Below are 14,363 nucleotides of genomic sequence, written 5' to 3'. Positions count from 1 at the left end.
GTTTTATAATCAAAGCAACCACTTTATTGCTCACTAGCAATGGTTTTATAACATGACTACCCCATTTTTGAGCTGTGTATTTTCATTTATTATCCAGTATTTCAAGAAGATTGGATGCATAATAAAATTTTTGAGTTTTAGAAAGTTCCAAAGAGTTATGTACCTTACATATAAATGACAACTTATTTACATAGTCAAATAATTTAACATCACTTGTCCCAATTGCTTTGTCTGATTTTGGTAATAACACAAATACAGGAAGTAATAATAATAAGTACCCTATAACGAACTCAGACAATGCACAAAGGGCCATGCTCACCACTTTATTTCTTTTATCTCCAACCCTTGCAGTAACTTTGCAAAAGTGGTTATTGCATTTCTACCATAGACAGGATGAAATAGAGGCTCAGAGGGGTTCGGCTGGTTCCCAGCATTTTCATCCAGCAAGAGTGAAGACCTGTAATGGAGGTCTTCCAGGACCAAGTCCCTATTTTTTTTTTATTTCAGAGAAGAAGGGAGAGGGAGAGAAAGATAGAAACATCAATAATGACAGAGAATCATTGACTGGCTGCCTCCTGCACACCCCACACTGGGGATTAAACCCACAACTTAGGCACATGCCCTGACTAGGAATCGAACTGTGACTTCCTGGTTCATAGGTCGACGCTCAACCATGGAGCCACTGCGCTGGGCCAAGTCCCTATTCTTAACCACTTTCCCTTCTACTGGCCTTTGGTATATAGGTTACTTGCTAAAATTACAAATCCCACTCGGCCAGCGTGGCTCAATGGTTGAGGGTCGACCTAGGATCCAGGAGGTTACAGTTTGATTCCCAGGTTGTGGGCTCGATCTTCAGTGTGGGGTGTGCAGGAGCAGCCGATCAATGATTCTCTCTCATCATTGATGTTTCTCGCTCTCTCCCTTCCTCTCTAAAATAAAAAATTTATATATATTAAAAAAAATCCCCAGATCCTATTTGGTTTAGAAGGCCTTGTCCTATGAATATCCACTCCTTTTTATAACTTCCCAGATGATTCTCAACTAAGTGGCTCTTGAACCACACCTTAAGAAACATAATGGCGTGTCTATACAACCATGAGGCACATAATGTCTGGCTGCCTCTATATTTTTCCTAATATGAACAGCTTTGATGATAATGGCCTAAATCCATTAATTGGCATGAGTTGCAAATTCTGGGCTTTATATTCTATATTTTGTTAGCTGGAATACTTATCTAAAGGGGAACTTGCCCTTCATCTACTATTTGGTGATTTAGCAGTCTGGGTAGCATGGAAAAACATTCTTCCCTTTTTGTTGTCTGTTTTCAAAATAATGAGTTTGTTCATTACCAATACATTTTTTTAGCATTACCGTAGGTCTAGTATTAGTCACGACACATTTGATGTTTCAGTCCATTGAAGTTACTGCCCTATTGATGCTAAAATGGTGTCCTTTTGCCTGTGGGAGCCTTGTTCAGGTGGCTCCTCAGTTTCTGTAAACTGAGCCACTGTGGCCAGGCCAAGTCCCTTGTTAAAAATACAAAAATACCTTTGATAGGTTCTTTCCTGTCTCATGTGACAAGATTTTCTAAGCGAATCTTTTACACTTCTTGTCCCAGACCTGGAATCAGTTATTTCTGCAAGTACCTGGATATTAATGTATTTTTTAAAAAGTTTCTCAGGTAATTCTAACATGTAACGTGGAGTGAGAACAATTGCTACAGCACCTCTCTCAATTTTGCAGTTAACACCAGGACATTCCCCCAAATTACCTACTTCCTCAAATTTAATGACCCACTAGTTTTCTACATATTTGTTTAAATCTTATACTACTTTTTTTCCTTAACAAATTGCAAAATGAATACTCTCCATGAAGAACAACTGGGTTTCAAAAACAACTTTCCAATTGCAACCAACTGTTATATTATTATTATCTTTTCTTTCTTATAATTTTCCAATCTTTTGAAGAATTTGAACAAGATCCATATAAGCTCAGTTCCAGTGTTCATGGACCTATCTTATGACAATTCTTTGATTGTGTGGTCAGAAAATGGAATGTACTATACAAATTTAACAGACCACTGGTAATGAATAGTTCTGCAAAACCTACATTTAAATACCACGACAACAATAAGAACAGGGAGGAAGAGTTTCCTGAGAAACCAGATGGCACCATTCTGTAATGTAAGACAGATTTCCTAAATTTCCAAGTTTGATGATATCGTCATGCTTTCATCAAAACTGATTGCAGCCTTCCCACCAAAGTAATTAGGGAGACGGAGGTGCTGCTGAGGGGGTTTTAATATTACAAACCAGGAGTGGTCATGAGACCTAACCTGGTCCTTGGTTAGAACTGCTGTGAGGATTTTTCAGGCCAGATCTGCCATGTGGAAACCTGGCATCTCAATCAAAAACCTGTCTAGGGGTTTGAGCCCACTGCTTGAGGAAACCCTAGCTTTGCACACCTAAATCCCTATGGTCACCTCCCCAGGGTGACGGATGGACCTCCTGTTGCGGAGTCTGACCAACAGACGGCTGGCAGAATATGACCAACAGACGGCTGAAATGCAGGCTTAGTATCAGTTTTATGGTTGGCATACTAACTTCTCCCTTTACATGGCTTTGATTTTTTTTTAATTCAAGACTTACTTTGCTTTTTAGAATTGTAAGTAACCTTAAGTATTCCTTGTAAAGTATTAGTTTAAAAGGCAACAAAGTATAAAGGAATATTTTAGGACCAAAATCAATGAAACAAATCAGTGCTAATACTAAACATGTTCCCAAGTAGACTGGAAAAACAAATGAATTCTGGTTAGATGGTTTCTTTGCTCACCTCTAATTCATAGCCGGGCTCACACTGATAAATCACCGTGCTTCCAAGGCTGTATATACTGCCAATCACAAATCCATATTCTGGACTTTCAGGTTTCCCGCAAGAAACTGGACTGCACGATTCATCAGAAAATGGTGGCTCCCAGGTGCCATCAAGCTAAGTAACAAATAACAAGTTGTGAGTTATATTTAGGAGTTAAATTGTATGAATGAGGAAATATGTCAATATTGATTGTATAGCAGGATGATCTCCAAAATGATAGTCCAAAGGACCGAGAATTTGGTCCTACTTCTGCTACTTACTGTCTGTGGCCATAATAAACACATTAATCATTATATAGTTTTTATAGTCATTACTAAACCATTCTGGACATTTCTTAAGCATATAAATAAGCATTTTCTTCCTAATAAAATCCGTTAAAAAACCAGTAGCAGCAAGGAGTGTGTTTTCATTATGATGCATAAGGGCTGGGTGACTGATACAGACATTCTGTGACGTACAATGCACCCTTGTATTTCAGAAAATTCTACATTGTATTTTCAAGTTTATGAGAAACAGCAAATTTTAGGCATACCACTCAAAGTTTAAGAAGATGGCTTCCATTTCAACTTGAATACTTGAAAACATTCTATTATATATTTTGGAGTCACATAGTTGAAAAAGTATATGTATATCCACATACACCCATATGCTTTATTTCCCGACCATCATGGTTAGAATGAACATTTCTCAGCCCTCTATTTAGGTAAAGTGAAGTAGGTACAGATATTTCCTTAGACTGTTATTCTCTTGCTAATATGTAGTTTTGTCTTCTTGGAGGAAATAGTTCATGAGTTGGATAACTGTCTAAAACAGGATTTGAGGCAAAGCCTTTTATTCTACATATCAGCAAGAAGTAATTATGTATACGTATATGCCTGCATCATAATCAATCATTCCCCTAATGTTGGAAATATAAATTGTATCTAATTTTATACTATATATAGTGCTTCAATATTTCTGAATTAATCATTCTAGGTATTTTTTAGTAACTTTTAAAATGAGATAATATTGTTTTCTTTTGCTATATCTGGAATTTATTTTGGTACATTTTAATTTTCTCCCTAACAGTAAGTTAATTGTATCAGAATAATTTGTTTACTAATTATTCCTTTCTCTACTGCCTTGTGATGATCTACTTTTGACTCATTTCTTCTCTTCTGTTCGTTTTTCCCTTTACCTAGATTTACACCAATACCACACTGATAGGAGTTTTGTAATTCTGTAATTTGTCTTAATTTCAGGAGGAGCTAGTCCTGTTTAGTATTCATTTTTCAGAATTCATATTGATCTTTTCATGCATTTGTTTTATGAACCACAGGACCATTTTGTTATATTACAATAAAATATTTTAGGCATCAAACATAGTTTTATACAATGTATACATTTCAACATTCAGAAAGGGTCTATTCAGACCAAAAACTAAACCAAAACTCAGCTGATTGAAGGTTAGGGGTCATGCGATGTGTGGAGAAAGTAAATGAATTACTGACTTGGAAAAACGAGCACAGACACCTGTAAGGCAGGGTCCTTTGGGCACGTGAGAGGCCATCTCCTCGTGCACACACTCTCAATGGGAGGACACTGAGTGATTCCTGTAAGTGTGCTGAGGCTTTGCTTGGTTCAGAAGGCTCAGGGTCTTTGAAAAAGTTTCCCCTCAAACTGCTTCATCTCCAAATCTAAGAGGGAACATCTGGAACTCTACCAATTTTGAGAGCATGGCCACTTTGATGTTCCTATTCCCGGCAATGTTTGCTTTTAGGCTTGGCAGCAACCCAGCATTGAATATGCATGATTTACAAATGGGAAACTGGAAGGAGAAGGAAATAGTTCTCAAGTCCCTCCGATATGGCAGACATATACTAGACACTTTATTACATTAAATAATGCAATCCTTTCAATGGCAGATATAAGTAAAAAAGAAAACAAGGTCACAGAGCCTAAAAATATTTGAGATGAAGTTCAAAGGCATGTTTAATGGAAAAGCCACTCTATACCATGCAGCATTCCTCCTCCCCCTACCCCAAACTCCAGCAAAGGAAGATCATATCAATGATTTATTTTTCTTTCTTTGGTACAACTTCAGGAAGCCAGGAGAAGGGAATGCCCTAGGGCAGTGGTCGGCAAACTGCTGCTCGGCAAACCGCGGCTCTTTGACCCCTTGAGTGTGGCTCTTCCACAAAATACCGACTTCTGCGCATGGGCCACGAAGTTTCAATCGCACTGTACCTGCGCGCCCGCACGTGGTATTTTGTGGAAGAGCCACACTCAAGGGGCCAAAGAGCCGCATGTGGCTCGCAAGCCACGGTTTGCCGACCATGGCCCTAGTAGGGAGTTGGCTGCCTTCAGTGCTGAGCTAGGCACTTTCCCTCGTTATCTATATAGCTTTTCATACTGATCATACAAGATATGCATTACTATATATTTTTCTTTCTTTGTCTTTTAATACTCACCTGAGGATATTTTTCCATTGATTTTTAGAGAGTGGAAGAGAGGGAAAGATAGAAATATAGATGTGGGAGAAACACATCAACTTGTTGCCTCCTGCATACACCCCGACCAGGGCCTGACCCAGGGAGGAGCCTGCAACCGAGGTATGTGCCCTTGACCGGAATTGAACCTGGGACACTTCAGTTCGCAGGCCGATGCTCTATCCACTGAGCCAAACCAGCTAGGGCTCTATACATTTTTCTAATAAAGAAACTAAAGTACAGAAATTTTAAGTAACTTTCTTAAAGTCACACATCTCAAAAGTAGCAGAATCAGAATCTGACTCCAATTTCTGTCTGTTTCTACAGCCTCCGATCTTTCTACTAGTACTGGAAACCTATTTGGAATCATCAGGGCTCATTTCTATATATAGACTCTTTTGAACATCTATGTGTAGACTATATAACCATATGGCTAATTTTTCGTGAATATTTGTTATAGATATTTTAATATTTTATTGAACTTTGCCTCTTTTTATTGAACCCTGCCTTGGTATTTTCGTTAGTTTAAAAACAGGAATATCGGAAAGATGTATTTTATTATATTTCTATCAAAAGATTTCTCAAATCCTTTGACATGATTGGAAACATGAGGCATCTTTTTTTTTCTTTTTAGGACAGTAAGATACTGCTTGTGTGAATATATATCAAGGAGTTACACTTACACGTTCTAATTAAGACAGATGATCTTACCCGACATGTCGATATGTTAACTCCCTCATAGGTGTAGCCTTCTGCACATGACACAGAAACTTGCTGATTCACACTGAAATCATCCCCATGAACAAGGACACGTGTGATGTTTGCTGGCAGAGAACATTTTTTGGGACTACAGGAGATTCTCTCAGGGGACCAACGGCCATCTTTCTGACAGGTGAATGTATCTATGTCTGTATCCATCACATAACCTTCCAGACACCTGCAACAGATAGGCAAAAATAAATGCCTTAAAGAGAGGACAGTGCCCTTGGTGAACTGTTCTTGACGCTGTTAAGACGCTGTTATAAGGCTCAGTAGGTATTTTGTATGCTATACCAAAACTAATGCAAGCCTCAGGTGGAGGCATTGCCATGCAAAAACCAAGATGATAACCAGATAAACCCTTTGTTATCCACATTAAGGATTAGCCAAGATTAAAGTTGCTTGAAATGTTGTTATTGACCTTCATTGTAGATGATATCACTACTGAATTCATGTTTATTCTAAAACAGCTAATAGTTAAAGAAATTCTAGACAAAGTCCAAAGTAGACTCAACTACTAGTAAGAATATAACATAATTAATATTTATTGGGTATTTACTTTGTGCCCAGCACTGTTTTAGGTCCTTTACATAGGATACTTTGTTTAATCCTGATTATTAGATACTATAATGTCACAGTACTATGGCTGTTCAAATTCAAATCAACCTGACTCTAAAACTCTATGATTTAAAAATTGCATTTATTTATTCAGCATAAATAATATTTACTTATTAAATTCCAGTCACTGTTCTAAGTGCTCTACAAATATTAACTCATTTAATACTCAAGTCATCCCTATGAGTAGGTACTGCCATTCTCTGTATTCTCATTTTGTAGATGAAGAAACTGACACAAGCAAGCTGAGATTTCTACCTAGAGAATCTGGCTCTAGTATTAAACCATTTACTTAGCTAACATTTATTAGGTGGATATGCTTTTTTTTTTTAAATTTCACAAATTATAGGCCAAGCAGGAGTCAAACTTGGAGCAATCCATATCTCTATTAAGTGATTTTGACCAATCACTTTTCATTTACAACTCTTTTGCCCTCATCCATTGGAAACTTTGAGTCGTGGTCTTACCTGAGCTTCACTTTACTTTCATAGGTGTGCGCCTCTCCAACTGCCACTGCATTGGCAACAGACGGTGGGGGTCCACAGGACAGGGGCTGACAAACTGGATAAGGCTGGCTCCACATCCCTTTCTCGGTGCAAATCAGATCTGAACTGCCCTGGATGACATACCCAGGTCTGCAGCTGTAAGTTATCACATTTTCTTCCAAAGAGTCACTCTCACTGATGAACGCATTTGGTATTGTTGGTAGAGAACCACAAGACATGTGTTCACAGTGGGGGAAGTCAGAGCTCCACTGGCCATTGGCTTCACAAGTGATTTCAGAAGGTCCCAGGAGCTTGAAGCCTTTAAAGCACTGAAGCTGAGCTGTCTTTCCACAACCCAAATCTGTTCTGTTGACAGTTCCACCTTGAATGACTGGTGTGAAACACCTGCAAGGCTGGCAGGAAGGTGGGCTGCCACTCCAGGAGCCATTGGAGAGACACCTTCTTGAAGGACTTCCATGGAGCTTATACCCGGAAAGGCACTGATACTGTATATGCCCCCCATGATAAAAGGAAAAGCCATTAGGGAAGCCATGGGAAAGATCTTCAGGAGGTCCACAGTTAACCGGTTTACAGAGAGGATACTCTGCATCCCAGTTCCCATCTGATTGACAGGTGAGTTTTGGAGCACCGTGCAACACGTAGCCCTCCTGACAGCGGAACACCACTTCCTTCCCAAAGCCATACTCCAGGCCATCCATCACCCCATTTGCCACCTGAGGTGGGGTGGCACAGTTGACAGGCACACAGATGGGGGTGGTTCCACTCCAACTTCCATTGGCCAGACAAACACGACTCCTGGCTCCCTCAAGTAAGAACCCTACATTGCAAGTGTACGCAACCTCTTTTTGGAATGTGTACTCATCTCCTCTCACCTGGCCATTGGCTAAGATTGGGGGTGAACGACAGTCCACAGGAATGCAAACTGGCTCATTCCCATCCCAATGTTTATTTTCTTGGCACGTTCTCCTCTCAGTGCCGTTCAACACATACCCGGGATCACATTCATAGTACAACACGCTCAGGTATGTGTAGTTGTTTCCTCTGATGGAGCCATTTGTAACTGGACTTGGTTTTTTGCATGCAATGGCCTCACAGTGTGGGGAAGCACCACTCCACTCTTTATTCTGTAGACAAAGTCTTATGTCGGGGCCCACCAGAATGTGCCCGGGTTTGCAGCTATACTGGACAGCACTGCCCATGGTGGTCTCTGTAACATGCAAAAAGCCATTTTCAGGAGCAACAGGCAAGTCACATTCAATTGAAATGCAGGATGGTGCACTGCTGTTCCAAGTTCCATCTTCCTGGCAGATTAGCACAGGGTTCCCCAAAAGTTCATAACCTGGATTACAGGTGTATGAGACCATGGTGCCATGTAGAAAGCTTGTTGAAAGTGTAGCAGGAGTTGGGTTTTCCCAGGTTTTAGCCATTGCTTCCAGATAATGATGAGGGTGAGGAGTCAGATATGGAACTTCCATCATATCTTCCTCTTGGTCAAAATACCCCTGATCATCCTTGAGCTTAGTATAGTCTCCAAAATCAATTTCAGGAGGGAGACCACAGTCTACGGGTACACATGTTGGGATGGAGCTGGACCATCCTGACTCTTCACAGGTATGCATGGCATGACCAGCCATCTGGAATCCAGGGAAGCAGCTGTAGATGATCATGGAACCATAGCTATAATCTGCACCTTCTACAAAGCCATTTTCAATGGGTTGTGGGGGTTCACAGTCGATGGCACTGCAAGATGGGACATCCACATCCCAATCGCCTGTCTCTAAACAGGTCAAGGTCTTGGGACCTTCGAGCCTGAAGCCTGGGTCACAAGAGTATGTAATGGTTTGTCCAGAGTGTAGGTTTGTGTGAGAGAATTGTCCATTCAAAATCTCCTTGGGCTTTGGACACTCAATAGGTTTACATGTTGGTTTGCCTCCAAGCCAGTGACCATTTTCTCCACAAAGGATGGTAGTATTTCCCACCAACTCAAAGCCTGGCCTGCAGGTATAGAGAGCTGTGCTGAGATAGGCAAGACCATGCACATCAATGAAGCCATTGAGGATTTCCTCAGGTTGGGGGCATTCCACTGGGACACATTCTGGCAGTGGAGAGCTCCAGGTACCGTCCGCTTGGCAGAGGATGGTAGAATCTCCTGTTAGGGAAAACCCATCCACACACGAATAGTTGACAGTACTTCCAAAATGAAGAGCAGAAGCAGGAGCAGGGACACCAAAGGCAATTAGGGGAGGTGGGAGGCAAAGAACCATCTTACAAACAGGAAAAGAATCATTCCATTGCTGGGATGGCAGGCATTTCAGGACAGAGGGGCCCTGGAGGACATGCCCTTCTTTACAGGAGAGCATCGCCACTCCCACCTCCGCAGTCAACTCTTTCAGCACCAGCTGGTTTTCCAGGAGGGGTGGATCTGGGCACTTGGTGGGCACACACTTTTGGTTTGGCTTCTTGTTCCATTTGCCAGATTTCTGGCATGTCCAAGAGTTATCTCCAATAAGTTCATAACCCTCATTACAGAAAAACTGAACTTTGGACCCCACTTCAAAATTTTCTCCTTTCATGTAGCCATTCTGGATCGGGGGAGGTTTTCCACAGCTGAGAGGGATGCACGACAGAGGGGATTCACTGTGCCAGTGGCGATTGGCTTGGCAGACAAATACAGGGCTTCCAATTAGCTTATATCCTGGGTTACACCGATATCTCACTTCACTCTCAAAGACCCTGCCAGTGACATGCTGCATGACAGGGAGAAACAATTAAGTACAATTTGTATAACAGATCTTATGATTAACTAAATACATTGAATAGTAAAAACGAACTAAACTAAAATGCCTAATTTAAAATGAATCAATTAAGACAAGCAAATAAGGATTTATGTTTTTTTCTAGTAGGTCCAAATGCTATTTTTAAAATAAGTTCAAAGGACAGTAGGAAGTCAAATTAGGTCATCACTACTGCAGAAATGATTATCACAGTGCTGAGCCCATAAGTAAAAGATAAGTACTAAGTGTCTAAATTGATGGATGAATTTTTAAAGTAATACTGAAAATTGTAAGTTACTTGGTAAGTTCAAAAAATCTTGCTGACCAAAGCAACACTATAGTTCGTTGTTTTAGTCACGAAAGAGTGAACACACAATCAAACATACTTTATTTGTTAATTTCATTAGACAATTTAAAAAGCCAATGAAATATTTTTCATGGATATGGTCCTAAAAGTACTGTTAGAGTTTGATACACATTTTTAATATACTTTTAAAAAAATTGCTGCTAAAACACAAACAAGGGAAATTAAAAAACACTATTGAAGTTTTAAACAGAATACTTAATATTCATGATCTCAAAATTCAAATAAGTAAGTGTATAATAACAGTTCACTTTTAGGCGGGACAAAAGATGAATTAGTTATGAAACCTTTAAAAGATTACTATGGGTCTTTGTCAGTGATAAAGGTGAAGACTAGCTTCCATGCTGTAATTAACTTCTTGGTATTTGGACATAATTACTTGTTCTTTTTACTTATTTATTGCTTGGGCACCCCTCACATGCGTCAGCATCAGGCCATTACAGACCTAACCTGTACTGTTAAATACTATACTTCCAGTGCTTACCTGGCACCAGTAGGAGCTCCAGAAATATTTGCTAAATGAATAAATAAAGAAAGCCTCCTTACATATACTATAATCCTCTTCCAAAGGAAATCTAATACATTTGAGCAAATATCTTAAATAAATGGCTCTTCCTATTGTTTTGTTGCTTTTGAATATAAAGGACAACAGGTACTATGTATGTGTTGGCCTTTAAAAAGTGTTCAATTTAAACATTGTCTATTTAAAATGGCCCTTGTTTTGAGGGAATACATTTTCCTGCTTTCTTGATGGACTTAATGAGAAGACACATACTAGTGTGAAAGCAGAACATGTGTGGGTGTAATGTAACCCTTTGTCCATCACAGTAAAATTACTTTTAAACCCACTAAAACAAGCCTGCAAGAACTGCATCATAGCGAATAGATGGCTTAATCCCATCTTTTGTCTAAAAACTAGAAATGATAATATATTTCTTTAGACTTTAATTTATTTCTATAAAATAAAGTACATATCCATCTTGGAATAACTTCTATAAAGCAAAATGTATTTTATTAAAGTTGGTTTATTCTAACAATAGTTAGGGTTGAGATACTGCTATAAAGTGCTTCAAATGTGTATATATTAGTAGAATGCAGAAAGCTAATACATTAGAAAGATTCATATCTCTATGATCTATTCTCCAATATTCACTACATACCGATTTAGCTACTTCTGTTTTTCAATAATCTGTTCACTGGCCCTGCTTTTTTAAATAAAGTATATATATATTTATATTTATTCTATATTCTATATTCTTGATTTCAGAGAGGAAGGGAGAGGGAGAGAGAGATAGAAACATCAATGATGAGAGAGAATCATTGATTGGCTGCCTCTTGCATGTCCCACACTGGAGATTGAGCCTGCAACCTGGGCATGTGGCCTGTCCAGGAATTGAACTGTGACCTCCTGGTTCATAGGTCGATGCTCAATCACTGAGCCATGCTGGCCTGGCTGGCCCTGCTTTTGAATCCCAGGTTAGTCACACCGGCTGGCCCTGAAAGTAAAGAAAGCCATGGACCACTTGCTAATCAGTCTCTTACCTCCAGAAAGCCATTCTCAATCTTAGGTGGCTCACTGCAAGACACTGGGTGGCATGTAGGTATGGGGCTACTCCACTGTCCTGTGGCTTCGCAGGTGCTCTTCTTCTCCCCTTTGATGTAGAAGCCCCTGTTGCAGCTGTAGGCCACCATGGCCCCAAAACTGTAGTTTGATCCACTCGCATAGCCATTCATGATGCTCGGTGGTTCTCCGCACCGCACAGGGATGCACTGGATGGACATGGGGGAGGGGTTCCACTCCCCGCCTCTCATGCATTCAATCTTTGCTGAGGTGTTCAGTACGAAACCTTCCATGCATTTGAAGCTCACCACGGAGCCTGCTGCAAATTTTGCTTTGCTTATAGATTCCAAGATGCTGTAGGAAACAGATGGGGGTTTTTCACAGAAGTGAGCTATACACCGGGGCATGGCCTGACCTTCTGGGGGAACCCACTTGCCCTGGGCATTGCAGAGCAGCTGGGAATTGTCTGCCAGGCTGTAGCCATCCGCACAGTAGTAGAATGCAATGTCTCCAAATAACCGATGGGCAGTCTCTGGAGAGGCGTGGTCCACGTGGGGGGGCTCGTCACAGGAGACAGCCAGACACTGCTGGTTACTTCCACTCCACTTGCCACTGGCCAGGCATTCAATGGTGTCAGGTCCAGCGAGGGTGTAGCTATGAGATGGGGGGCGGTGGGAAGGGAAAGAAACAGTAAGGATAATATTTGAGAAAAGGTATTTGTGCCTCTTTATTTGGTTTTTTATTATCTTTCCTATAGCAACTCTACTTTTATTCTTTAAAATAATATTTTTTATTCAGCTGATTGATCACATGATTTTTAATTGGGATATAGAAATATATCTTCATTTTAATATTCATGCTCTTTCAGAAAGGGAGGTGGATTGAAGATTATTGCGATTTAAAGAACTCTAAAACTTGTGACACACGTCTTTAAAAATAAAATAAGTAAGCTATACCCGTTTGACTCAGTTCAAAATTGGAACTTCATCTGTCTTTAGATGGTTTTCGTTGGTTGATTTTATCACTAGTCTTTGAAACAATCTCTTATGAGCCATATGTAGCCTACAAATAGCTCATAGTTACACACTTACTTATATTCAATGAACTTTAAAACAGTGATTATAATTTTAGTCTCCTTAACCATGTGGTTAGCATTGAAAGCTGTGTTCTACATATGGCTCTGCTATTCAACCAGAATGAATTATGCTTAATAACTCTCAGTCTTTTTGTACAGGATGGTTCCCCATATATGACATACTTGCAAAAATCTTAAATTATTCTCAAGTGCTCTCTCAATGAAGTAGAACAAAATAGTATGGTATGCAGTATTAGAATAATTATATCTGAGTCATTCTTATTTTTATTCACACTCTCTTACTGAATGGAAAGGTAATCAGCCTATCATTTTGATATTAATAAAGGGTGAGGAGACCAAAATAATGGGGTACATAATTCAATCTGTTTAGACATATTAATTTCTTCATTTTATAGATGAATGAATGATTGTGTAGACAGGTTAAGAAACCTGCCTAGAGTCACACAGCTACAAGCAGCAGTTAGGATTTGAAGTTAGTTTATTGGATTCTAAGACTTATACCTTTTCATGACATTGTTCTGTCTCTTTTCCTCTTTTAAAATGGTTAGACAACTTGTGGACATCCTTTGGAAACTGTATTGCCTTATTACAACTACAAATTATTTGACCCACCTTTCAGGAAATATTTTTAAGTCATTAGTTAGCAAACATTCTCCTGAGGTCGCTTTGGGTTTTATAAGAAATTAACTACTAGAGAGAGGTTGGAATTCCTTCACCCTCGCAAGCAAGGTTTATGAAATCTATGAGATCAAGGGAAAATGATAGAGCATCAGCAGAGGTATGTGCATCCACGCTACCTATGATCACATATATTACTGTCTCAAAATGAACACACTCTGACACCCCCAATAGCTGTGCTCTGCCTCCAGTTAGAGTCTGCTGCATTCATTGTTTTGGATAAGCATCGTTCTTTATATAAGAATCTGAGCCTAATGCATTTTTAGATGGCTTTTGTCTTAGAGGATCTAGGAGATATACAAAAACAATATGCTAAAAACATAATTTTATTTAAAAAAAACCATTATCCAAGGCCTGAGTGCCCAGGTTCTATTACTTCTGTGTAGGATGTGCTCTGGGTAAAAATTCCATTCGTAGAGGCTCCTGATGTTTTATAGCACAATTTATATCCCTTGCACACTTTGAACCATGCATCATTACTGCCATGGATCCCTTGATGTTGCTAGCATATGTCACTGGCTAAAATGCACAGACATCACCTGAGACATCCCTGATTTATGAGATCCATCATGCCATCTATAAAATGCTTCCTTTAGTTAATGGGACCAGCTGTTCTGTGGCAGAAGCATCTGCCTCCAGAACCTTCCTTATTCCTCAAAGCCTCTTGA

General features: G+C 39.7%; 1 protein-coding gene across 1 annotated transcript in view; it reads right to left on the bottom strand.

Annotated features, from left to right (window-relative positions):
• Positions 1–14,363, bottom strand: part of SVEP1 (sushi, von Willebrand factor type A, EGF and pentraxin domain containing 1) — a 149,321-nt gene that overhangs the window by 26,037 nt on the left and 108,921 nt on the right. Inside the window, 4 exon segments of the mRNA XM_014455199.2 lie at positions 2,833–2,988; positions 6,054–6,279; positions 7,184–9,969; positions 11,903–12,575. Of these exon segments, the coding sequence (XP_014310685.1) occupies positions 2,833–2,988; positions 6,054–6,279; positions 7,184–9,969; positions 11,903–12,575 (3,841 nt within the window).

Source organism: Myotis lucifugus, unplaced genomic scaffold, assembly GCF_000147115.1.
Source record: "Myotis lucifugus unplaced genomic scaffold, Myoluc2.0 scaffold_43, whole genome shotgun sequence".
NCBI classification, from domain to species: Eukaryota; Metazoa; Chordata; class Mammalia; order Chiroptera; family Vespertilionidae; genus Myotis; species Myotis lucifugus.
Note: the sequence above shows the minus strand (reverse complement) of the source record. Positions and strands in the feature narration are given on the sequence as shown.